At 40.0% G+C, this 27200-nt stretch overlaps 1 protein-coding gene across 6 annotated transcripts in view; it reads left to right on the top strand.

Annotated features, from left to right (window-relative positions):
* Positions 1–17735, top strand: part of SUPT3H (SPT3 homolog, SAGA and STAGA complex component) — a 212835-nt gene extending 195100 nt beyond the window's left edge. For 4 of the 6 annotated variants that reach the window (XM_083435628.1, XM_083435627.1, XM_083435629.1 and 1 more), the window contains one exon: positions 15486–17735. In XM_083435628.1, the coding sequence (XP_083291754.1) occupies positions 15486–15527 (42 nt within the window). In that variant the 3' untranslated portion in view covers positions 15528–17735. The remainder of the gene's footprint in view (positions 1–15485) is intronic. The other 2 variants (XM_083435631.1, XM_083435626.1) reach the window with 1 other exon arrangement.
* The last annotated feature ends 9465 nt before the right edge of the window (positions 17736–27200 follow it).

Below are 27200 nucleotides of genomic sequence, written 5' to 3'. Positions count from 1 at the left end.
CAAAATTAAATTTTAGCTTAGTTCTGGCTTTTAAAAATTTTGGTCCCACATGTTCTATCCTACCAGCATTGTGTCATTACTGTGACCAAGGAAATGAGCCCTGGGATGGGGCTATGCAGATCAGGGGTCGGCAAGGTTTACCTTGCCTGGGCCAGATCACTCCAGCGGAGATCCCTCTGTGGACCGGATTGTGCGTGCGCATGAGCACCTGCGCCCGTGATTTCCAGCGTCTGCGCAGACGTCACTTCTGGCTCCACTGAAGTGAATCCCCGCGCTGCGCTGCCCCGCATGCAGGGACTCGCTGAGCAGGCGGCTCATGGGCCGGTTAAACAACCCCCGTGGGCCACTTGTGGCCCATGGGCCTTAGGCTGCCGACCCCTGATGCAGATAGAAACAAGTTTGGTCCTTAATGGAGGGTGCCCTGAGAGGAGGAACCAGTGACCTCACCCCTCCTGGTGTCACAAGGAGCATGTTGCTAGCAAAGACATTGCCCTGGGTGCCCCAAATGAAATTTTAAGTATTTCAAACTTTTTACTGAAACAAAATTAAAAAATTCCTTCCAGTAGCACCTTAGAGACCAAGTAAGTTTGTTATTGGTCTTTAAGGTGCTACTGGAAGGAATTTTTTAATTTTGTTTCAACTACGGCAGACCAACACGGCTACCTACCTATATCTAAAACTTTTTACTGATCATATTGTATGAAATAATGATTAAGTATGCTGCTTTTGGTATTTTTAGTGGAAGAGTGGGAATCATAATCAAGTAGTAGTAGTAGTAGTAATAGCTATTGTTATTATAGTAGTAAATAGATATTTTGAACCTGGTAGAAAACACTTGCTACATAAAATTCAGAACGTCATAAGACCGCCTGCAGTGCAGTGCACATATTGTACCTGTAATTTCCCCAACCTACTTTCATGGAAAGAACAGATTCGCTTGGGATCGCTTCTCTGAAATGAATAAGGCATTTGTGAGTAGATGATTCCCATGCACAAGACGGGGCTCCCAGCAACAGCAGCAACAACAACCTGTGTTCATCAGCTTGATAGGAAAGCGAATGTGTGTGTATGTATGTATTTCTTGCAATCTTTCACTATTTGTCCTGGATTAGTGCGGCATTTTTACCCATCTTATGATCTTTGCAGTCTTCCAATAACTGGTCTTATATATAGTTGGAAAGTATCCAGTCCCTTTGCAATATTTTTGCGTTGTTGGGTGAGTAGACATTGTTCGTGGTCTAGTAGTACCAAAGTGCTGGAATGTAATCACATGACTGCTTGCTTGTGTGGAGGTAACTTAAAAGTTTACAAAGTGGCAGCTCTGACTAAATGAAGAGGCTGTTGTCTAGTCTCTGGTCATGAGATGAGTGTTATTATATTATGGTGCAACAACCACAGGAGTCAGGTAACTTTGGAGGAGCATGAAAATACTGAGTTTACTGTGTGTGGTCTTCTCTCTGTGTAGAAAACGCTGGTGTGATTCCCTTCTAAGAGGTCCCTGCATGGCCCCAGAAGAATTCAGAACCTTCAATAAATATGAGATATTGGGCTGTGTGTGTGCACCTTGTGTGTATTTGTATTTTAAACAGCATAGAAATAAAGCATATTGGTGTCCATTCAGAAGCCTAAAAGTAAAGCTTCATCTAAAACCTACAGGCGTGTTCACCCCACCCGTCCCCATTTACACAGGGGTTCTGCTCCAGACCCCTGCATGCACAAGTCAAATCATGGAAAGTGGGGAGCACCTTCTCGAAACCTCTAAATGCCCCCTTTTTTCCTGCTCCCAAGTTCTCTCTCTCCTACTGTCTCTCCCCACAACTCTCTCTTCGGTGGATGGAGGCTGGAGGCCGTTGCACGTGAGAAGAAGGCAGGTTGGGGAAGCCTGAATCAAGTAATGTTCTGACTCGTCACCTCAAACAGAGAATGAATACCATCAAACACTCAGTTCATTGTAATGGCACAATTGTGTGGGCTGGGGAGACAGGGAGAAGGCAAGTTATTGCGCTTTTCTATACAGAGCCATGCCTTAATAAGAGCACCTTTTTAGTTGGCATGGGGCTTAAAAGTAGTTATGATGATAAATGCTATACATTTCTGCTTGCTTTTCATTTAGGACAAAAAGACCATTTTTACTGAATAAAACTGATTTTCTGCCCTGAGTCCTGAGAGGCCTGTTGGCATTCCTGATCAACACATTTATCAGAATATGTTCATTTATTTCAAGGTCCTTCTGTGGGTCTCTTAGGCACTAACTACTTAACTACACATTTTCACCATTCAAGAGTGTAATGGCTACACTACAAAGAGCTGCTGCATATTTCAGTAGGCAGAATATATAGTAAACAGTAAGTCTTCTGACTGGAAAACCCCTACAACGCAGATGCAGTTTGGACATAATTTATTCCAATTGCTCGAGCTTTCCATCTGAACATTTATAGAGACAGGGTATGTGGGGAACCTATTGAATGTGGAGATGTACAAATAATTAAAAGTACTACTCTGAACAACCAGCTCTATTTCTTCTTGCAATCATTATTGTTCTGTGGTATAGGATATCTTTCCTGTCCAATATTTCATGGATATTTTTCCTCAGAGGGTCACAGTATCACCATCACCCATTTTTGGTGTGAAACAATTTTTTAAAAAAATTCTGATTCTGTGGTTTGCTCTCTTGGAAACAGACTGCCAGTTGTGCTAAATTAATGTGGAATATTTTCACATCTATTACCAGTTCCTTTTTTTTAAGGCTGCAGCAGGTTAAAGTTAGAGCTGTGCAAACTTTGAAATGCCAACATCCAAATTAAGCCTGGCAAACTCCCAGAAAAGTTAGGAGTTGGCAAATTTAAATCATTTTCAACTCCAGACTATTTTTTCCACCTTAGCTTTATGTCATCACATGGAAGTTAAAACCCAGAAATACCTGATTGTAACATTTCCAACTATTCCTGCCTCCTGGTTTAGTTGAGAAAATTCTCTTTTGTTTCAAGGTTTTTAAAGATTTCCTGGTTGTGATACTGCATGAGCCCTTTTCACATGTTCAGAGCAGGTGATGTCCGTAGGGGTACATCACCAGCTGAAGGTTTAGCAGTTAAAAAGAGAAATATGGAAGGAGAGTGGCCTACGTATTGAATACTATTAGAAGGAGACAAGGATAAGCCAACTTGAAAAAATATGATGAAATTAAAAGCCACCTGTTGGATTGGCTACAATATTTCCAGTTAAACCAAAAATTGGGTATAGATAAGAAAGAAGCATCCAAATTTGAAATAATAATAATTATAATAATAATAATCCATAAAAAAGGAAAATATATTTCACGAATCTATGATTACCTTTTAGAATGGGAAGTAACAGAGGAACAAGTTAAAACTGATGGTAAGTTGGATGCAAGACTTTGGGTACAATATCTATATGGAACAATGGGAAAGATTGTGGAGGGTAGATATTAAATTGTTATAATCTATATAAACAGCATGTTATAATCTTAGGGGAAACACCATGAAGATGCTATACAGATGCCACCAGACTCCTTTAAAACCTGCTGAAATGTACAAAGGCAGCTCACCAACTTGTTGGAGATGTAAGAAAGATATAGGGTCATCATACCATATGTGGTGGACCTGTGTAGTTATCTGTGAATTTTGGAGTAATATCTACAACGAATTCAAGAAATTATTTAAATTTACCTTTAAAAAAAACCCAGAGATTTTTCTACTAGGTATATTACCAACAGAAATTAAAAAGAATATAAGACCATTGTTCATGTATGCAATTACGGCAGCTAGAATACTTGTGGCGAGAAACTGGAAAAGTGAAACAACACCAGTGATAACAGAGTGGCAGACACTTGCAACTAGCAAAACTGACGGGAAGCGTTAGAGGAGCTTTAAATCAGAAAGTATATGGTGAATGGAGAATATTTAAGACTATACTGTACAAATAATACCATACTAGCAGAACGTGAATGATACCTGTAGGTAAAAAAAAAAGTAATAAATATTTTGTCGGATTATATGGAAATAATAAGATATAACATAAAGCTGTGTGAGAAAAAATGACAGCATAAATAGTATAAAGAGAACAATTGGAAGTTTTATATTCATAATTTTTATTTAATTGTTATTTGAAAAGATGTAGTTTCTTTTTGTATACAGTTTTTTTTTCTTTTCTTTCTTTATTTTGACTCTTTTCCCCTACTTTTCTTTCTTTGTTTATGCTGTAAACAATCTTTTATGTCTGTATTTTAAACCAATAAAGATTATTATTTTTAAAAATGTTGAGAGCATGTGTGTGAATGTGGCTGAGCAGGATGCGTGGGATCAGAGCAGCAGCCCTGCCTTCTGACGTACATGAGTTCACTAGACTGTCTACTCTCACATGGAGGCTTTGTCAGCAAACCTCCAAAAAGTTGTTTGCCCAGACAAGCTTACTTGTGTATTTTATGCGTGCAAGGACAGTGCAGGCAGTCTAGTGCAACCTGCCACCTGATGGTGCCAAACACAAAACCCTGTGTTGCAAAATGTAGCAATCAACACAAATGCAAACACAACACGCCGGCTAATAACTGGTAGTGGATATATAATTAATTACAATGTCATTCAAAATATACTAATACGCCACATCAAATGAGAAGTCAAAGAAGTCAATGAATGGCGAGGATGCCAATCCGTCTCTCAAAGGAGGACATCCTATAAAAGTCTCAAAGGAAGACGTCCCTCAGAAATCTTAAAAGGAAGTCTCAAGAGGACAGTGTGTCCGGAGTAGTTCACTGTTTCGGAATAAAGTCGTCATCAGCGAATAATTACCAATGAAAATTTTTAATACTAATGGGAATCTTTCTAGTGGATCAGTGCTCACTGGATAGCAGCTCACTGATCAGCAGCTCCACTTATCCAGTGAGCACTGATCCACTAGCAAGATTCCTACTAGTATGAAAATTTTTCATTGATAATTATAGGACGTCTTCCTTTGAGAGATGGCTTGGTGTTTCTTGCCATTCATTGACTTGTTTGACTCCTCATTTGACTCCTATATATACAACAACTTACAGTCACTTGTATATTTTGTGAGATGTACTATATGATATATACATTATTTTGAAGTGGCATATTAGTATATTTTGAATGACATTGTAATTAATTATATATCCACTACCAGTTATTAGCCGGCATGTTGCGTTTGCATTTGTGTTGCCCTGATGGTGCCAGGCAAGCCTCCCTGGGGGGAGCATTCCTCAGATGGGGAGCCACTGCAGAAAAGGCCCCTTCTCATGTTGCCACCCTCCAGACCTTTCAGGGACCCTCCTTTCATTCTGTATCCTGTATTCAAGTTGGTGGTGTGATAAAAGTGACTTTAAGATGCAGAACTGCAGAGAGAGAGAGAGAGAGAATGAGAATAAATCAGGATTGGGGAACAGTTTTGTTTTTGCTTTTTGCTTCAACTTGTCAGGAATGTAGAAACAGTTGCAGAGCATTTAAGGGTTGGGTAGGAGGAGAAAAGAGGTGTTAATGGTGTGCCCTCTAAAGGAAACCCCAATAAGACCATCAAGTGTGAGGTTTAACATTTCCTAGCTACATCACTGCTCTAGAACATAAGATCTAGCATTAACAACATCATTCAGTGTTGCCTTTCACATGTCAAATAAAAATGCCACCAATATTCTCAGAATGAGAAAGTTTAATCTTCTATATAACATTCCTTGCATTTTAGATTGATTGCAATTTCCCCCCACTTTGGGATTAAAGTAGCAAATTCAACATCAGATGAAACATTATATTGAATCCTTTCCCAACTGAAGCTGAAAATAAATTCAGTAAGATGACTGTTATTTCCTTTTGGATTAGATCCTCTCACCAAAGGCATCCTGAGCATCAAGCGGACTATTACTGCGCTTGGGTGAATAATGGTTTGGCAGTGCTGCTTAGGGGTTTGCTTGCTGGTTACAGCACTGTCCTTGTGGGCAGAACACCCGTGTTCCACAGCAGAGGAAGATGATGGCATGTCGAGAAGGATTAGGTGCCTTGCAGAAAAGCAAACAGAACAGGCCTTTGCAGATTTGCATCCTGGTGCAATTCAGGAAAAGGATAGTTGCAATTAAAATATTTTTCCGTAGCTTTAACATGTATTGAGCTGAAATGCCTTTTTCCTACAGCTATTCATATGAAAGGTTTGCTGGTAGATCGCCATTATCTAATAGCAGAATTTATCAGTTTGCATACTTAGCTGTTAAATTAACTAGGTCATCGCCTTGGCCTTTTAATAACCACAGCAAAAAGTAAGGAAAGCAGTGCTGCGCACTGATAGTCCTAGCAAAGGTTTATTTCACTGTACCCTACACCCAGCATTACCCACCCCCACTCAGAGCCGTTATTTTCTAAATGTAATTTATAATGACTTTCATTTTCATCAGTGTTTGTTGCTTTCCTGCTGCTTGTTAGCTGAAATTAGGCTGACATGTTCTCCACCGAATGGCCAGAGCTAAAGCCACCCTCTCTCTGTTTCTGAAATACAATTAAATTTGAAATGATATAGTAGAAGAAGTTAGATGTTGAAAACAGAGGTGAAAAAAACCGAACATCATGAAATGTCAAGCCACATTTTTGCAGGACTCTTTTTACTATATTTCCATAAATACTGAGGGAATTATGTTGCATATACTTGAAACTGTTTATTTTCATATTTGGCTTGATTTTCTAGCATTGAGAAAACCATGTCTAATGATCTTGAGCATTCTTGAAGAAAAAACCCCTTATATTTTACATAATGGTTTGCATGTGTGAGTTCCCTCTGGCAGGAACACTATAATTAGCTTGTCGTCTTCCTGAGAGGAGACTATCTGTCTTAAAGATACAGTGGTTAGTCTTGCCTGCTGGAATATTGCAATTCTATTTAAAAGCCAGAGAGCAAGAAAAGCATCCTTTTTTCACTGATTGGTTGCTTTACATTGTGACTTGTTTTTGTCTGTTTTTTAAACTTAATCCTTTTTCACATTCATCTTTATTCTCTTTCTGTTTCTGTGGCTTCCACAGAACCAAAGAACGACTCAGTACTAACAGTTTTCTTTCTTTCTCATTCAGGGCAAAAAGATCTTGGTTTCTTGAGATTAATAACGTAGCTTCATCTGCAGCAGCAGCAATAAGGAAACCCCAAATTCTTCCCTGAAAACAGTTAGTTTTTACATAGTCTAAATTGTAAGGAAGTGGTTTTAGGATGGAACATTGTACAACTGTAGCTTTCCAATGTGCTTCATGCAGAATATAGTATAATTTTTCTAAGAAGTTGATTATGATGATGTCCTTCATAATTTGTATAGTTCCTAAGAGAAGATAAAATCTGAGTTAGAAAATGTGAAATTCAGTAATCTTAAATATGATATTGATCTGTGAATACCGGAAATTTAATGTAATCTTTCAATATTCCACTGTAGTTCTCATTCACAGGTATTTGATTTGTAAGTGGCAGATTTTCCATTTCCTTTAGCTTTTGCAATTTCCCATTGTAACTTTTTTTCAGGCAGGAGTGTTTATGTTTTTTGAAATGTTTTATTTGGAAAAAACTACATTGTATATTTTGTGGGAAATATATATGGTGGGTGTATGTATATGTATATGTGTGGGTGTGGTGTGGGTGGGTGGGTGGGTGTAACTGTGCCATGGGAATTGTCATGCAGGCAGTGTCCTGGTGGATTGAGCCCCTGAAGTTCAATGCTCTAGCAATGGCTGTACAGTGGTACCTCCGGTTAAGTACTTAATTCGTTCCGGAGGTCTGTACTTAACCTGAAACTGTTCTTAACCTGAAGCACCACTTTAGCTAATGGGGGCTCCTGCTGCCGTCACGCCACCAGAGCACAATTTCTGTTCTCATCCTGAAGCAAAGTTCTTAACCTGAAGCACTGTTTCTGGCTTAGCTGAGTCTGTAACCTGAAGCGTATGTAACCCGTGGTCCCACTGTAGCTGTTTGGGTGGTCTTCTCACTTAGTGCACTAACCTTGTAGGACTCTAATACTAAAAGAAGGAATCACAGAGGAGGCAAAGGGAGGGGAAACTGAAGAGCCCAAGGCTCGCCATAGGGGCCGGGCCCCAGGGGCCCTGGGTGCTCAAGCACCCACAAAATTCCCAATGAGGTCGCTGGGCACCCACAAATTTTGGCAGTGGGCATTGTGGGGCAGGTGTGTCTGACATCAGCATGCCCAGTGCTGTGTGGAAGACAGTTGTATGCAGCAAAAACAAATGTGTCATGTTTTGTCTAAAAATGTTTTAATAATGTCTGCTAGTATTATACACTCTTTCTGACCCCATATCAGACCCCATATCTCAGTCCTAGGAACTTCTTGTCTTAATCATATTAATAACCATGTGAAGTTAAGTGAAATAGGAATTCTAAGCTGTCCGTAGTAGAACTGGTCATGTCTTTTAACATTCAGATAACGTTTTTAGCAACTTTCTCCCAGGGTCTTGTAAATGATCTGAAAAAGTGTTTTTCTTCTGGCTCTTGAGCTCACCCTGGTTCTAAAAGAACATCTTAAATATAACATGTTCAGGTTCAAAATCCAAGTCTACGTACACATTCTCAAAAAAGACACCCATTTTTTTACCATTTCAGTTTGTTTAGGAGCACAGCTTGTGATTTTTATATTTTTATTTTTTAAGATTTGGCTCTAAGGAAAAGGCTATGCTGAGCATTTTCTTCCTTGCTAAGCCATGGAGAATTGGCGAGTCCTAAGCTGCGCAATATTAGCAGAGGCTGCTGTCGTGACCAGTTAGGCTATCTCTGGATACAGTCTACCATGTAAGAACAATGGAGAGTGGCAGAATGGCGTTGTGCTCTGCATATGGAAAGCATCTGCTGTTGGCATAGGATCTCCTCATAAATAAATGACTGCTGTTTTCGTAGTCACTTTAAAGTGTGTAATACAGGTCCAATGTATCAACTTGAGCTTGCAGAAATGTTGATTATCACCAGATTCTAGACATGGGCTACTCAAAGAAATGCCAAAATAATTGTTTCAGCCAGACAGACTTTAATGCTTTGTACTGTGCAGGGGCAAATTTAATGCAAGCAAAACTGGGAGAGTCTATGGCAGTTAAAACTTTTCCAAAGCTAAAAGGAAACAAAACAATCCCTTACCATTTTATTGTGAACCTTTCAGCTGCAGTCCTCTGAGAGCTTCTCAGATTGAAACCAGAAGTGCAACCTGAAAATTAATATCAATTACTGAAAACAAAATGCCACATCAGTAATGTTAAAAGTCTGTTTTAAAACCCACAAACCCAAGGTAATTCAGAGCTACTGTAGGGCTAAAAATATGAGCTTGACATTCAAGAGTTACCACAAACTGCTTTGCAATCAAAAGCCAACAAGCAAAAAGGGAGCTGCTTCAGTTTGGCCGAGATTGGTGCTGTTGTAGTGGCGATGCTTTGTTCTGTGGTCCTGAACACACCAAGACCTCATGTTTCAGCTCGCGACAGCAGGATTCGTAGAAGGGTTGAGAGTGACGTATGTTACAAAACATACATGGAATATGTGATTTTCATTTAGTTCTGCAATATGCTTCTTTAAATCCTTGTTCTTGGGATTCATCACATTCTGTTATTATATTAACAGAAGTGCTCATTTTGGAATTCAATGTATTTGACAATATGTTGACTGCACTGTCTTGGTGGTTTTTGCTTTATTTTGCTTCCTACTATCAAGTGTGCAAAAAACACATGCTTACTGAGTTTGTTGTTTTAACCAATTCTTGCATCCTGTCGCAGCTCATCTCATTTCAGCACATGTTCACCTGGCAGAGGTGAGGGGTGGGGTACAAGTCTCTTTCCTCTATTCTGGGAGTAAAAATGACAAGACCATTTTGAATGTAGGCACATATCTGCCTCCAACACACATTTCAATCAGAGTGGTTAAAATAGCTCCTAACGCTCACTGCATAAAGAATGGGGTGGATTGAATAAATTAGCAGAATCACAAAAGGAAACCACTCTAGGAAATAGTTTACACTTCATAATCACTGAAATACTCCAGCAAATGTGTCAATCTGTGCTAAATAAATATATTTGTTTATAGACATGTTCTGTATTAGCTTCCACTCTTGCCCAGGACTTTGCCAAACAAAATCCCACTAGAAGTAGGATGTTCGCACCCGAGTAGGAGTTTCTTGGATAAATATTTTTTCTATATTGAGACCAAAACCACTTCTACAAATTTTAGACTTTGATTGAAATAGTATATTTCTTTTGGTTTTTATTTCTTCCCATCTCCGCCACTGGCAACCCCTGGTGCATTACCTTAACTCCTCTTACCTCCCACTGCTCTGGTGAACAAGAGCTCCAGTGGAAACTGAGCACATGGGGCATTAATGAGCCTGAGCAGTAAAAGAACGAGACACACCCAAAGACTCTGCCAATCAAGGGCCACGGGGCCCAAGGAAAGCGTAGGACTGGATGAGTTATTTTCCCAACAAACAAGGTTTATCAAATGTGAAGGAAAAAAGTAGATGCAATAATGTGGACACACCTTTCATAGAACATATGTGAGATAGGAAATTATATGTGTTTGCTTCAATATATAGGTGTTTATCCTGTCATAATATTAAAAAGAGGAATCTTTGCCTGAGTAGCCAGTAGCTGCAGCATCTAATGGAATATATCTATTTTTCTCCCAACTTTTTTCAGTTGCTTACATGAAAATTCCACTCCTGTCTGGAGTCCAGTAGCTGCCTATTTCAACATCCACTTCAGTAATCCTGGTATCTAGCCATAAGAAACAATGGGGCGAAATGGCCTAATGCAAATAATAATTATACGACATGCTATATTTTGAAAGCATTAAACAAACATTCGCCTTGTAATCCATTGAAACACTCTTGGGAAGTAATAGTATTCCTATTTTAAAGACAGGGAAACTGAAACGCCATAAAGGGTGAATGGTCTTTTGGAGGCCACACAGCAAGTAATGCAGTGCAGTTAATATTAAATCCCATCATCTTCTGGCTCTTTCAACCCACCCCCTCCCACCCAGCTCAGCTTTCTGAACCACACTGTTTCTCTTCCAAGCAATTTGCCTTAAAATACTCAACAGAGTCTGTCAGGAATAACAATAATCTAGGACACAGACTCATTTGTCTGGCCCTGGCCAGAGCAGAAAACTCCAAATAAATGTTTGTAAGCTAAATGAAACTTGTTGTATGCAGCCCTATTTAGTGGAGGGTCTAATCGGGCCACTACATACTGTACTAATAATCTTCAGTAATACTCTGTGGGAGGTCTTAATGTTAGTAGGCTACATGTTTTTAGGCTCTGCCCTGATCCTTAAACAAAATCCAACTTTACAGTTTGCGTTCTTTCTCTGCTTCTCTCCCTTAAGGCTTCCAGCCTAACTTTATTTCCAGAACTTCTCTTACTCTGAAAAAATAAATCTATTAAAGTTTGCGGCACTGATGGGAAGAACTTTGCATAAGTATGTTTGTTTTGCAAAAGTGACTGCCAAGTATTGTTTTAGTTTCATTTTTTTAAGCTTCCCTCACCATTGTTTACAGTAGCCTCTGAGAAACTTACAATGATAGTCCACTCCATACCAATTTTCTTCTTTCTCCTTTTGGCAAACGTTTATGGACTATTCCCACACCTCAAGTTTTTACTGGAGCAGATGCCTTCATTCTTTCACCTTCTTTTCTTTCTTCTTCATGATGATATCAGACAAATTCCAGGAAGTGGGAACAGCAATTTGTTAAAGGCTTTTTGATGCAGTGTCATAAAAGGGAAATGAAGAACGGCTAGGAAGCAAAATTATGCTGTGCTTGCCTTAAGAGTCAATACAATATCAGTGGGGTGGCGCAGATCATTTAGATAAACAAATAATGAGAATGTCATTAATTGTTACAGAGAAATGAGTATGAGTATGATGAAGGTATTCTGTGATTGTGCATATCCCTATTAGGTAACATGTCCCCTTGTGTTGACTCTTCCGATATTAATTCCCAATCCTAGTGGTATGTTTGCAATCAGAATATAATAGGTTAGATCCACTTTGAGATGACTCCCCAATCTACACTCACTTGCACTTGGTCTGCTTCCATGTGCATTGAAAGCAAATATGAAATCTAAACAATTTGTGCCCCATCAAGGTGAATGTGGCCCACCAACCATGCGGAGAAAGGCAGAAGCTCTCCGGTGGCTTTTGAGTTCTCCGGTGGGCCATCAGCCAAGGCTCAGCCTGGGGCACAAGTTGTACAGACCTGACGTGGGCTACCAGCTATTGCTACGTTAAGCCCAGCCTCCTTTTACTGCTATGAAAGTGTTTGCTACCTTAGGAATGAAGAGGACCTGCATGGGTAGAATTGTTGGAGGTGGGGTTTGCAAGCCTGCCCCTCCCCACTGTAAGCCAGCGTAGGCTCATGAATAAAGCTTGCATGAACAAGGTGATATTATTTATTTAATAAAATTTTATTTCATATAATTTATATACTGTTTGATAAAACCTCATTGATTAGGAGAGAAGGCAAGAAATAGATCCCAGCAAATGTTGACTTTGACCTCCTCCTCTTCTCACTTGTGTGTTCTTTGTCACACCTGCTCATGTTTAAAGTCCAGAAGTGATCTGTTGTTCAATGGTTGTTGCACACTGCCCAGGTCATTACATTTCTATTAAAGTTGATTGTTGCTGAGTAAATGTGTGGTTCGCAACTTCTGAAGCTGTAACTGACTGAGATGCACAGTAAAACAGAATGGCTTTGAGGCCCTCTTCCAAGCAGGTTCAGCTCCTCTGTTGGCCAGCAAGGCCGATGTTGCACCTTAATATATGCTATTGTTGTACGGTGTATTATGGGTCTGTGGGCCACAATAAAGCTGTGCGTGTGTTTTAAAGGGGGCGTAGGGTAGACTGGATTCTTTATGACCTGAATCCAACTTGTGTTTGTGTGGCTGCCAAAATCTCATCCCCCAAACTGTGGAGAACTTTAATCTGAATCCAAGTTTATTCTCAGGTTCATTTATCTCAATATAGCTGCACAGTAGCTTTAAAGGTTTTATTTGTGTGTTAAAGGTTGTTGCTGTGGTTATAAAACTGTTTAAATTTCAAGGTCAAGAAGGAAAAGACGTTATTTTGCATGAAATTCGTAATGTGAACTCCAATAGCTTGGGCAGCAAAGCTGTGGCATCTTTGGACTTGTGGCTCTTGTGGTCTGTTGGATCTCTTTTAGTCATTTAAGGTCTGGCCTGTGTTTGACTATTTCATCCTCGGCTCTTAATTTTTATGACATTGTCTTGCTATTTACTTCAAAAAATGCTCTTATGTTCAAGCTTATATTATTTGCCATGTAGTGATTAATTAATACACTTACAACAGAATTCTGTAGGGCTTATTCCGACGTAAGTGTGCATAGAATTTCAGTTTTAAAAAGTGAATACTGAAGCTTCACACATGCATTCTCTACCCATCCTTGGAAAATAATAGAAAATGTGCCCTACACATATAATAAGATTTAAAAAGATACAAAAAAATGAATATCAACAACAGCAACAACAAAAAACCCATTGGTTGGCATCCATCTGTCTCAGGAGACAATGGAAGAGTGTTCCTTCAGGGGTTGGAGAGTTACAGTGCCTGTTGTGACTGTAGAGACCAATAACCCCAACAGTCCCTCCTAAATAATATCCCAGCCCAAGATTCTGTTCAGCAGCCTCAGCTTTTGTAGCTGGAGTCAGTCCAGGCAGTGCCATCCCAGGCCAGGTAGAAAAAAACCAACAAGGCAGGCAGCAGGTCTTCCAGGACTCACAGTCAATATTCAACACCCTTTGGCGCTCTCACCCCAAGGAGACTTTCCTAGTGCCCACAATGTCGAGTTTGCACCAGCCAAAACCTTTATTTTATTATCTCAGCTGCTTTGCAATAGCTATTTTGTCATTGGATTATGATTGTGTGCTTTTATATTTTGTTACATTTTTATATTTCAGTAAATGCCCTGAAAACATTTTTGAAGGGTGATATACAAATCCACTAAATAAATAAATACATTTAAAAAAACAAACCCTGAGCATTCCATCCCCTCATCATTAGTGACTCAGGCCAGTTGACTATGCAGAAATGCAGAAATCCCACCTACTTCCAGAGTGGTCGACCCTTGTCTTCCTTGGCTGATGTGTTCAAGAGCGTATGGACAGGTTGTCTTGGAAGAGGCAGATGCCTCTCAGAGAGGGAGGACCCAGCAGCATTTATGCTAAAGAACTCTGTAGAGCTCTGTTTTGTCCCTTGTTATTCAAGATCTATGGAAAGCTGCGCAGGTGTGCCCCTGGGGTAAAGAGTCATCAATATGCCCCATTCATTCTGTTCAGGTGAATCAGTGAATGTTAGTGTGCAGAATCAGTAAAGAATTGAATGGAGGCTCATAAATGGAAGCTAAGTCCTGCTGTTGGTTGGCAGGCTGTTTGACATGGAAGTGGTAGTCAACCAGTATTGGCTGGTGTTGCACTGCCCTTAGAGCTCAATGGCTGTCTTTGGTTGGGACTGCCTCCCAAAAGTGCTTTGAAACTTCACTTGGTCCAAAATGATGTAAACTGGGACTCACAGTGGGGAACATGTTTCACCTTTTCTCAAAGACCTTCATTGCCTTCCAGATTGTTTCTGAGCACAATTCAAAGTGATGGCTTTAACCTGCAAAGCCACCAAAGGTCAGGGACCAAATGAGCCAGTCTGTCAACTAAAACGATCATCTCTGTTTGTGTTGCCTTTAGAGCTAGCTGCTGCAAAAAAGGTGGCCACAAACGTATTTGAGATGGTGATTAAATTGTGTACTTCCTTCCTCTAGCAAATCCAGTCAACTCTTTTGCTAGCTTTAAGGCAGCAGATAGTCTGTCCCATTTCCCCAACCTTTTAACATCAAATGACTTTTTGATCTGCTCATTTGATTTTTATCCAACGTTTTTTTAACCATTGTTGATGCTTTTGTATGTTTTTAATTGGTTTTGTAAGCTGCCTTAGAGGACCTTGTTGAAAGTTGGTGCAGAAATCTTTAGATATACCAGTCTTCAACATACAGCTTATCTATTTTGAGTGTGAACAATATTAAAAATATGAAAACCAAGGTGGATGGATTTGAATCTAGGAGACTAGGATTAGTTCCCATGAAGTCTCTGTCAAGGAGAGTCTCCTGGAGTGAAGAGATTGCATGGATTTATAAAGGACAGAAAAGCTACAATAATAGTCGTTCTGACCCCCATGTATTGGGTAATTAACAAAACAGGATGTCATATTTTTGCACATGTCCTGGAATAGTATCACTAACCACTTGTGAACCACACTGAGCTTTTAATAGAAAAAGTGGTTGCTTAATGCTTCCTCACCAGAAATATTGTGGAAGCATTCTAATGCTTGCTGTTCGATTGCAGCCAGAATGGTCTACAAAACAGGAAGAAAGCCTTGCTCTGCTCTCTGCCTCTTTTCCTTGTTTAAGTTGATGTGATAATTCATTGCAGATTTTCTTTCTTTGACAGAGCGCCTACCGCAGAAATGGGATGACTTTTCTTGCTTGCTAATATGGATGTGGCTACAGCAACAGGAAAGACCATGTTATATTAAGGTGATTCCCCCTCCCCGCATGACACCCTTCGGCGGGGGGGGGGGCGGGGTAAATAAATAAAAGTTCCAGCCAGCATGTGTCTACTGGTGAGTGGGCTGGTTTGTTGTGACTATCAACTGGCTGACTGTCTCTTTTTTCAGCCCCCACCCATTGTTACTCTTCTTTCCTAAATGGAACATTTAGGCAATTAATGGCAGGATGTTTGGGCTATTGTGTAGGTGGATGAGAATGCAGTATCCCTTTTGTTAATTTTAGTTCATCACTATATATCCTTTTACATAGCAGGGCAAAAAGAAGCCAGCATATGGTTTATTTTTTGTCCATTAAACGGCAACTGATCTTTCTTTTCTACTTTCTTTTCTTCTTGCCAGGAAAATGTTTTTAGGGGTGTCAGTTAAAGTATTTGGGGGGGCAGAAACTCCTAGTAATTAAGCATTCAGTGTCCGTTGAAAACTGGAGTACTGTAGCAGTTATGTCCATGAGCTGTGAGCCAGGAAGTCCTTACTGCGACCTTTAAGCTGAGCTAAAAACTCACCAATCTTAGCTTCCATCTGTGATCATTATAATAATACTGGTTTACCTTGTTTGTTTTTTGAAAAACAGTCTTTTCCAAACTGTGAGAGAACTGCTATTGTAGCATGACAAAATTATTATTAAATAAATAAAGCCTCCTGCGAGGCCAAACCACACACCCACTGTGGATGTCCTTAGGCGAAAGTAATTATGGTGCAGCACTGTATCAGGTGTAATTGAAGCATTTGTCATCATTCCTGGGGCGGAAATGCTGCCTAGTTTTCCACCATCAGAGAAGGCAGCCCATTATGTCTCTAAGGTGAGGCTCCTTCAATCAGGACACACACTCAGAGGAGCGAGTCATGCATAGACACAGGGAGTGGACTCCTTGAAAAGCAGGTACTTGCTCTGTCACACTTTGAGAACACATTTTCAGTTGCAAGAGTGAAATGTGCATATAGTTTTAATACAGAATAATAGAGGGGGGGGAACTATGCTTCTATTCTTAGCATCATTGCTAAGAAGAAGATAATGGAAGTTCTTCAGACACTTGAGGGAAAGCTTGCACAACCTAGTAGAATGGTTTTAGTGACTTCGTATTCCAGTGGGGACTGCCTCCTTCTTCTCATCCGGCTATGGGATGGAGATTGCCAGGGAACATGTGGAGCTTCCCATGCACACTCCATGTCAAAGAGCTCAAAACGATGTGCCAGGGACACTTTGGTGTGTGCCATTTCTGCTTAAAAAAATAAATGTTTAGAGGTACTCTCATTTTCCTACTTGTATTGAAATACTGCCCCTCAATGAGGCCAAATTTAGATGCACAAAATGTTTAGAGGTATGCGCACCCCTGCATCCCCCCTGAAAAAAGCAGTGCCTAGGACCATGGCAGGGGTCAAATGGAAGGCTTTTCTATTTGAGGTAAACAAGGCCAAGTCACAGTGACCTTCAAAAATCAATATTAAGATTTAAGGTTTCCTAAGGAATGACATTGCTGAAAGCAATCAATCTTACTAGACTTACTTTGCCTCAAATGTCCCATTTGTGTTTTCAGTATTTTTTTCAGTGAAATGTATTAAGCTCTATGTCTATTGAGCAGCAAGTGTGTTAGAGCCGACTAAATGGAATTCATGAGTTCACTATCTGCTAATTTGTCTGTACATTCATACAGTAAATCTGTGGTCTTCATGACGACTATAGCAGAACATAGTACAAATTCTGGAGTGAGGTCTGAACGTGAAAATTGTTCTGGTTATCGTTTTGGATAGGAAGCGCATTGAATGTTTCACTTAAACTCTCCAATATCAACCCATTGTCAAGCGCTGCTGCAGCAAACTTAATCAAAGGACTGAGAAAGATTGCAAACAGAGGACATTCACAATCAACTAAAGGAATGATTTATTATATATACCAACCTTATCACTGGACAGTTTTCAAAACTGGGTATTCTTGTGAATTGTTGCAGTTGATACAGTATTCTACTGTACGAACTGGCAGAGTTGTAATTTTAAAAAAATCCATGTCATTTTCCTGGAACTAATCTGCATGTTAAAGAACTAAAAATAATATGTACAATAAAGAAGAAGAAACATTTCTGATGTTCCGTCTATGCTTGCTGAAATGTATGATTAAACTTTTCTTTTTATCATGATTTCTTATTTTTCTTGGCGTCCATAATGATGGAAAATTATATGCTTGCTGTAAACATCCAGACTATTTAAAAGGACACCAGCATTTATTGTATTTGGTTTCGATCTGCAGGCATATAAGCAAATGAAAACATTTTGGGCCAAGAATACTGGAATAAAAATTCCTTCTGTAGCTGTATCTTTCCCAGATTTTACATTTGTTTTTAAAAAAATGCATCAGCAGAAAAAGCACTGGCATGTCTTTCTTACTGGTACACTTACAACCCCAGAGAATGAAAAATCAACATATATTTCTCTTAGAAATATGACAGATCATGTTTTTGTTGGTCTGCTGTATATTTGTCTGTCTTGAACAGTCTGACAGGCAATTATTTATAAAATCTAGGTTTGTTCAAGAAACCCATATAATAACCTTTCTCTTCTCCAAGAAGCAAAAATTATAAGGAAGCCAAGAAGCAAGAATTATAAGGAAAACAAGCTACACTTTGTCTCACTTTCTTGGACCAGCCTGTATATATTCGCATAATGGGTGAATACAGCATTCTTTCAAGTTTTTCCTTTTCCTATACTTCCTGATATTCCTATTCTTTGGATCACATCCCTTTTAGCTTGCATCCTAAGCTTCATTTAGGGTGAAGGTGCCATTCACAGTCATGAGATAAGCTTTGAGGTGATGTTGTTCACCCTACTTTGTAATAATCAGCCACATTCCAGCCTATTTAGGTGCAGTCCAGCCCACTGAGCTCAGCCAATAGAATATGCCAAAGGCTGTGTTGAAATCTGTTCAGAAGGAATAAACAGCAGAACCAAGTCTTCAAGAAGGACGTTGTGTTCAAAAAAAGCAATGCAAAATAATTCACTGAGGATCAAGTATCCTATATTATTGGCTTGTGCTTATATACTTGGTTTGTAGATGACATTGATTCCTTATTGTAGATGCACATAGTAATATGGAGAGGCATTGTGACTCAGTGCAACCTTCTCTCAACTCAGAAGTTAAGCCTGTTGAATTTAATGGGATCTGCACCCAAGTACCATAAATGTGGTTCAGTGATTGAATGTATAATCCCCTACATCAGTGTACTGTCAGAGAATGCACAGAGTGGGACTTGCTTGTTAGGAAGCCTGCAACCTTCAGAATGAGCCTAGAGATAAGGTGGGATGTGAAGAAATGTGAGTATCATTTAAAAGCTTCCAGATGATTTGCTGCAAAAGGCATGAAAGTTGCATGTTTGAAGCCAGTGGGATCCAAACATGCTTAGGTGAAGCTGTTATTCGTTAGTGCGTCAGGACTTCAGGTAACTTAAAACAGTTTTATTAGAAAAGAGATCTTCCCTTTAATGGTGTGACGTGTAGCTTGCTAGTTTTCTTCCTATTGCCTTCATTTCGGTCAGCCAGCCAGTTTATGTTACTTCCTAGGAGGCTCTCGGGCTTACATGGTTTGGAAGCGGTAGAGTGTGCTTTGGGGGTCAAAGCAGGATTGTTGTGGAAAAAATTCTTTTCTGGCATTTTTCAGAATGGGACCAAATTTGCATTAAAACTGCCGTCAGCCATGTGCTGTTCTCATAAAATATTTTACCGTTTCCTGTCTAGCTCATGTGGAATGTTTCATAGTACATAAACACTTCCACAGATAATTTAAGGATAAATAGATAGTGACATTTGTCACAGGTCTAGCCCCAAGTTGAAGACTATTCTATTACAGTTCATTGGCTGAGTGAATCTTCTTTGGTTTTGGTTTTAGTCTAGGGACCAGGTTAGGCTTTTAAAGCGCCAACTGTACATCTGTACAGAGCAGCAGTTCAGTTAGGGAAACTTGGTGGCATGCATTAAATCCTTGACTTTTCGGAGGGCAACAAGCCAACATTATGCAACAAAACCATCCCTGGAGGAATTGAACGTACATTTGGTGGCTTAAGTAAGGCCAGATGGCTTTAAAACCAGTAAAAGGGTAGCTATTCTAATATAACTTTTATGGTCCCTTAAGATAATGACACTCTAAAAAATCCCATATATCATGGAAGGACAAGAATCAGATACTTGAACTTCCATAAATCATTGATGGAAGCAATAGAAACAACCCTTTAAAAGACAGAGTACCATGTATTACGTTGAAATCTTCATATCTTATTCCCAGGAATGATATTAATTACAGGGGAGCATCAGTTGTCTTTTCTCTATAACTGGGAGAAAAGGACAGAGATTTCTCTGTGTTGCTAGCAATAAGAGATATAGGATGACCAAAACTAGAAATATAGAGGAAAAATATAGCTATAAACTATACAGGTATGTTTTGTTTTTGCCATATGTAATATCTTACAATGGTCATGGGGGAAACTATCTTAAATGGTCATGCTGTGGGTGTGCAAACACTGGCTCCAAATATTTTTTCTTAACACTGCCGATTTACAAAACACATCAGACGAAAAACATCATACCCTTTGGTTCAAGAGAGTTACTTGAAGTGGGTCTGTGCTTAATGGAGATCTCTCAAGATGCCCAAGCAGGACCAGTTATAATCTATTGAAAAGAGATAGGCCAACTTTTGAGATGTAACCAAATCAGCCACCTCTTAATGAAAACGTAGTACAAAAATGTTATTAGGAAATATTCCCAAGTCAAGGCCCCAAGCTACCAGGCAAGGCAATCTGGTTCAACACCAGAACTACTGTATTACCCAATAAGAAACTGATGAGAGAGGAAGTGAAGACTTCTCTTCCTGTTCTCATTTTCTCTGTGCTATGTAACTGACTGTGGAAGATGTATCTAAGCAAGCTCCAAGCTTAGAGCATGTGCTTGAAGCTATTTTTTTGTATTTTATACCCAAGAGGTATCTTGCTGCTGCTTGGATAAATGCATGAATTGGACCTTTGGAACATTGTGTAAGTAAAGCATCTTAAACTTACTTAACAGTCTCTGGGCTGTTCATTGTAAGTTGGGTAGAAGAGAGGAGCACTGTTTGCAAGCTGACTAAATGGGATAAAAGAGTCTAACAACTTAATTTCTAACACTATACTGCTGCTTGACTTTTGTATCTTTAAACTCTGCTACCGGGGGCTCTCTCCGGCTGGAGAGTGAATTTAGCCTAGCATTTTGAATCCTGGCACCCAGCCAGTTCTTTTATTATTTACCTCCCACAAGTGGGTCACAGGGATTCAAATTTTCCTCCTCCACATTTCACATTGCCTATGGCCAAGGGGAAGGCTTACTGTAGATATGATGGTCACCTCTCCCTGACATCTCGGTGATATTTTGGAGGTAAAAAAAAAAACCTCCCACAAAACAAAACACAGAGAGAGAGAGAGAGAGAGTGAAGCAGCAGCAGCAGCAGCCATTTTCCCTCTTCTGCCTTTCTTTTCCTGTTTACTGTGGCAGCCTTCTCAGTCTGGCACCGGTCATTGGGAGAAAGGCAGGAGAAAGCAATTTCCATCCAGGAGACTCAATTTGCTAAATTGGATGTTCTCATAGCTTGTCCTAGTGAAATTATTAATTATAATTTGAACTTTCATTTTAAGAAACTGAAGGGACCACTCCTGCAATATTCTAGAATTTGTAATATCATGTAAGTGGCAAAAGGAGAATTTGAATAGTGGGCATTTTTTTAAATTTATTTCTTAAAGCCTGGTAAATCTTCTGTGCTAACTTTCATAGTGAAGAGACCAAACACCTTGGTTTATTACAGAGGCTTATAGCCTTATAATGACATAAGCGTTCTAAGTTTGTAATACCTATGGGTGTCAAAGACTGAGGAAATCCTTTATTTGAACTCTGGAGACCTGCCCACCAACTCAGAACTTTCTGTCTCGCCCCCACCCTGCCACTCAAATGCTGGCAATTGTCTGTATTTAAATTCTGGCCATGCTGTTGTTGCTGATTCTGGCAGGGAGTTTTCCTAGCATTTCCTACAGGAGTGCAAATAATTTTTTGAGAGGAGAACACCTGGGTAGATAACATCTCAAAGCAAATTTCTTCCAGTGACTGGGGATGCCGACAGAATAGAGAACATACTTTATATTCCAGTGGAATCACAGCCAAGACATACAAATATGGTGCAGCTTTGGCAAACTCATCATGAGTTTCCTTTTACGCAGGCAGTATTTTTAATTGTGTCCTAAGCTTATGGACCCAAATAATACATATGCAGTTTGAAAGAAGTTGAGAATTATATGCTGTAGAAATAGATGGTTAGAGGTGAAAAGGTATGAAAGGAGCTTACAAAAAGGTATTTTAAAACACATTCTAATTATTTGAAAAGCAAAGTATCAACTTTAAATAATTTCCTGGTTTGTGCAGGGAGGGCAATAGTTAGTATTTTTATGATACTTGTATATTGAGCAGAGGGAGGGGGAAGTTGTCAAAGCTGGATGCTGAATAAATACCTCACTGCTTGCTGAAATTATATTTGAAACTTCCTTGAATTTTATTATACATGGATTGTGCACTTGGCTGCCATTTGCTTCCTCCAGACTCCCAAAGGTAAGTCTATTGTGCCCTCTGGGGGTTCTCTACTGCTTCAACTTAGAACTCAATTTCATTTATTATTTTTTTGCTTATCATAAAATATTGCTACATTTTTTCTACTTTGGGCTTGATGAACAAAGAAATTTATTGCCTTCTTTACATCAGGAAGTCTAGGTTTTCCTGACATTTTATTACTTTGAATATTAGAAACATTTCAATCCCAGACAATAAATATTACATGATTATTCTTTCCAAGTGGATAGGCTATTCCTCCGCTCTCCTCCATGCCCCTGCTCCAGGTTTTACTATGCAACACAATATTACCAAGCAACATCCAAAAATTATATAGACACTTCAGATTTTTGATATTAAATTGATCTTGAAAAGCCAGAGATGCGTCTCAGAGTTTGCTTGCAACTTATGGACGAAACAGTTTTAAACAGGAGATGACCCAACAAAATGTATGAAGTTTTAAGTTCACTGATTTCAGTGGGATAGCTTGATAAGCGCATGTATGGACAATTTGACTAGACTGTGAGATGTCCCCTTGTTAACTGGGACACTGTGCCCTTTGAGAAGAGCATCACAGCGCCAGGCCTGCTGTGGGCAGCCAAAGCCTTCGCTTGAAGTGGCGGCAAAACAACTGTCAACACTCCCTCATAGCCTCTCAGTCCCTTGCCTGTTTTGTGAACTGTCCACAGGACTTCGCTGAATGGCTGTATATAAATGCCAGCCTGTCCGCCCATCAACTTAGGCTGCAGGCGACATGGGGCTTGTCCACACTTCTGCCTGTCCTGCCACAATCTCGGGGGGGGGGGGCTCTCTTTACAGCTGACTCAGAGCTGTAAAAAGCGGGATTTCCAGAGGGGCAAATGTGACCAGGACCCATGCCTAGAAAGCATGGGGCAAGTGGGGAAACTGACTGGATCCGTGCTTCCTAATAACTGGACAAGGGGAAGTGTGGAGAAGCCCTAAGCCTTGAGCATAGTGGCAGGGATGCCAACAGGAATTCCTGGACCTGATGCCCTGCATATGGATGGAAGTGGAAGAACACCGTCACCCTGCAATCTATTGGTGGAATCTGCTGCATATATGTGTGCATATAATAATTTTGCCTATCCTCCCTCTCTGGGCTGTTACAAAGACAAAAGGAGGAATGGGGAGGTAAGAGACACAGCCTTGAGCTCCTGGGAGGAAAAGATGCAAATATATAACGCCATTCCTGTCAATAAAAATAAACATACGCAAAGCCAGGAGAGCATCCTGCCCGCCCCCAACATTCCACAATCCAGATAATTTACAGCAAAATAACAAAACAAAAAGCTTGCCAACACTGGAGATGTAAAAATGCACACACCACATGTAGCAGTTTATTGTCAAAACCAGTTGGTCATTGCAGGTTTTTTTTCCTAAGCCAAAATGGTTTCCTGCCAAATAGCAATGATACTTCAATAACCCCTGCCTAATTGCTTTAAAAATAGGATTGGAATGGGAGAGAGAGAGAGAGAGAGAGAGAGAGAGAATAATAACATAATCCTGTATTTACTCAAAAGTAAATCCCATTGATTTACAGCACAATTCTAACCATGTCTACTCTAATGTAAGTCCTATTGAATTGCAGCCCAAGACAAATTAAATTTGCATAAACACCAGCACATTTTAATAGCATAAATTGCATGTTGGCTGGTTGACCTGGCAGGCAATGGAGGAGTATTGGAGAGTTACAGCGCCTGCTGTGGCTGCAGAAACTGGTATGGGAGAGACATATTGGATACAGGCTGGGGCAGATGAAAATGTCCAGTTTTGCACTCCTCCTAGTGGTCCTTCCTCCTCTGCTGCTGCTGAAATCCATAGGCTCCCACAAGTCATATGATGTGCAAACACACACAAAGCACTATATGCCGTATCTGGGGAGCAATGAGACAGAAGCAGGAAAAGGTATTCCAAATTCCTAGCTCCGCCTGGCAGTGTCCAAAATGGCAACTTGCCAGTCCTAGCTCTGACTTCACTTGTCGACTAAAATTCTGTAAGGTGGGGACGACTACAAACCAGGCTAGCTCATTTCACAGAAACTGCAAAGAACGGGGAGTTCACTGAAAATCCCTTCCATTTAATGTTTATGTATTACATGATTTAATTGCACTGACCTACATATAACCTGCCCTGGGACCTCATGATGAAGTGTGGGCTGTAGACCTGTAGACCTGCCAACAGACCAATTGCTGAACATACTTTTTCTTCTTTATGATAAGGAGGAAAATTTCCCATCTTGTCTTTGGGCATAGCAGCCATTCTCCAAGAATTCTTTGAGATTATGGCTGGTGGCTCTAAAATAACACCCTCAAACTCCTGCAACCCCACAGAATGTAATTCATCTAGGCCCTGGAGACAAACCCATTCAAAGTAGATAAGTGTTCTCTAATCATTTCCTTTCCTTTCCTGGGCTGCAAGTCCTTTCTTACATCATTTGTTCTATTCCCCTCAGGTTAACCCAATGCCCCTTGCTGAAGAAGACCAGGGGATAATAAATTGGGCAGTTCCGCCTTCTCTTCATCTCCTGCTAACACATCTCAAGTAACCAGATCAATCCCTTCCTTGTTCTACTCCTTGCTCCAAACGTAGCCAAAAATGTGCCTCTTGTTTTTAATATCTTTTGCAAGCCTCAGCTCAGTTTTAGCCTTCCCAACACCATCATTACAGGTCTATCACTTTCACAGAATCATAGAATTGTAAAGTTGGAAGAGCCCACAAGGTTCATCTAGTCCAATCCCCTGCAATGGCAGGAATCAACGTGGAGCTCAAACCCACAACCCTGAGATTAAGAATCTCATGCTCGTCTGATTGAGCTATCCCAGCAGTTGTAAACATTTCCTGGGTTTCAGCTGGTTAGTCATTCTGGCAGGTGGAAAAACCGACAGGCTAAATAAATGAAACAAAAAGTGTATCCTATTTGTGATTAACAAAGATTATAAACGGATAAGAATGCTCTTGTTGTTAAGAATCTTCATTTTACATTATTTTTATACTCTATCCTTTTGTGAACTGCTGGCTCCAAAGGTGAAACTAAATTCCTTAGCGTGGGAAAGGAATGCACTTTTTTCTTAAGGAGACAGACTTACTCAAGGCAGAGACTGTTAAGGTAGAGACTAACAATGTGGCAAAGATACTGTTGAGCACTCCACTGACCGTTGGTATCATGTGGCAATTATTGGATGAACAATTGAAAGAGCTCAGAGCTAAGTTATATAAAATGGTAATCGAAAATAGATCAGAGAAAGATCAGACCAAATAATACACAGGACCTTGGGGGGGGGGTAGGGAATACTGATAAAGATCTGCCTGAACATGAGAGTGCAATGGTAGAGCGGAGGCAGCAGATGATGAAATGGAGAGGACCTCCACACAGGTGCCTGGAGGGGTCAAACAGACAAATGATGGAGTTGTGATGCTGGAGGAATAGAATGAAACCATTGACAGAAACATTAAGAGAAACATATTGAGATGGCAGAGAGAGAGAGCTGAGAGAGAAAGGATCCTGTGTACAAGTTGGAGTGAATTCAGAGGAAAAAGCCACCAAGCCTCTGGTGATTCTTCTGGAAGTCTATTCTTGACATTTAGGAATAATAACAATTTAACAATTTAACCTTTGGACTTTTTTTGTGTGGAAAGGAAAATGAATGAACTTGAGGTGTCTGGGGTTGAAGATTGGGAAAACACCGCCTCACAGATTGAGGAACAGCTGGATATGAACACTTTTAATATTTTGAATAATTTTTATATACATAATTGACAGACAGAGAATCAGAATTCCTCTTTATTTCTTTTCCTTTTCTCTCTCTTTTTTCTCATCTTTATTTCCTGTGTTTTCTTTTCTTCTTCTTCTTCGTCTATCCACTTTTGCCAATTTAAAAAAAAAAAAATTGTTGTCCTCTACTCTAGGTTAATGAGGGTATGCATGGCAAGGTGATGGATGGAAGGTGAAAGACCCTGTGTGAGAGGCAGGGAAGGGAAGACCTCCCAGAGTGGCAGGCTGGGAAGTGAATGGGAAGCTCCCAGGTGAGAACTGGGAAGGTCCACACCCTTTGGTGTGAGACAAGGGTTAAGATTTACCTCTGATAAGAGTGCTTTGTATGTTTTCCCTTCTTCCTCTTCCTCTTTTCTTTCCTTTTGTTGTTTTCTTTGTTTTTGTTTGATTAGTTTGTTTTTTATTGTATTGTAAGCTGTAATCTTTTTAAAAAATGAAGTTTGCAGTTGTGTTTCCAGTTTTCCATAGCATCTCCTTTCCTCAAATGTTCATCTCATCTCCTCTCAAATGTTCTCATCACAACATCCTACCCAACTCTCCATGGCTTCCATTGTTCTCTTCTGTGACTGTGCTGTAACCTGTGTTTAGGAAAGCATCATCCATGTCTTGTGGCTGGCTGGGCAACTTGTTGCCATCACAATATCCATTTTGTTTCGGTCTTCTGTCCTCACCAAGAAACCCAAACAGACAATTCATACACATAGTTAATATCATGTTTAGTTTACCATTATACTCATTTACACAAGGCCATAGGAGCCAGTCGGGGGGGGGGTATTTGACCCCCCCAATAAAATATTTTAGGGGGCCACCTCCCCCAGTTGATGGGCATTGCCATTCAAATGGTATGCATGCGTTTGGTGTGCATTGTGATTGTGTGGGATGGGGCTTACCTGGGCCAATATTTTATTCAAGTTTGTCCCCCTGCAAAAAGCACAATGTTTTCTTCCAGGATAAACAGGTGGCAGCCTCTATAGGACAGAATAGGGCAATTTCATTACTGTTGCTTAGAAAAAGGAAAGCTAAGAGGAAATAGATTGACTAATCGTTTCCTAGAGAATGGAGATTGGCCCTCATCCACTGGAAGAAGGTGGTCACTTGGGCTCAGAGATGGTTTCTAGATGGGTTTTGTGTAAATTGGGAAGGCCTTCCCTTACGCAAAGCACCCATGGATCTTAGATGGAACAAAATAACATTAAGAAAA

Source organism: Podarcis tiliguerta (genome assembly GCF_965153285.1).
Source record: "Podarcis tiliguerta genome assembly, chromosome: 3".
Taxonomy (NCBI): Eukaryota; Metazoa; Chordata; class Lepidosauria; order Squamata; family Lacertidae; genus Podarcis; species Podarcis tiliguerta.
This window is presented reverse-complemented; position numbering and strand designations above follow the sequence as displayed.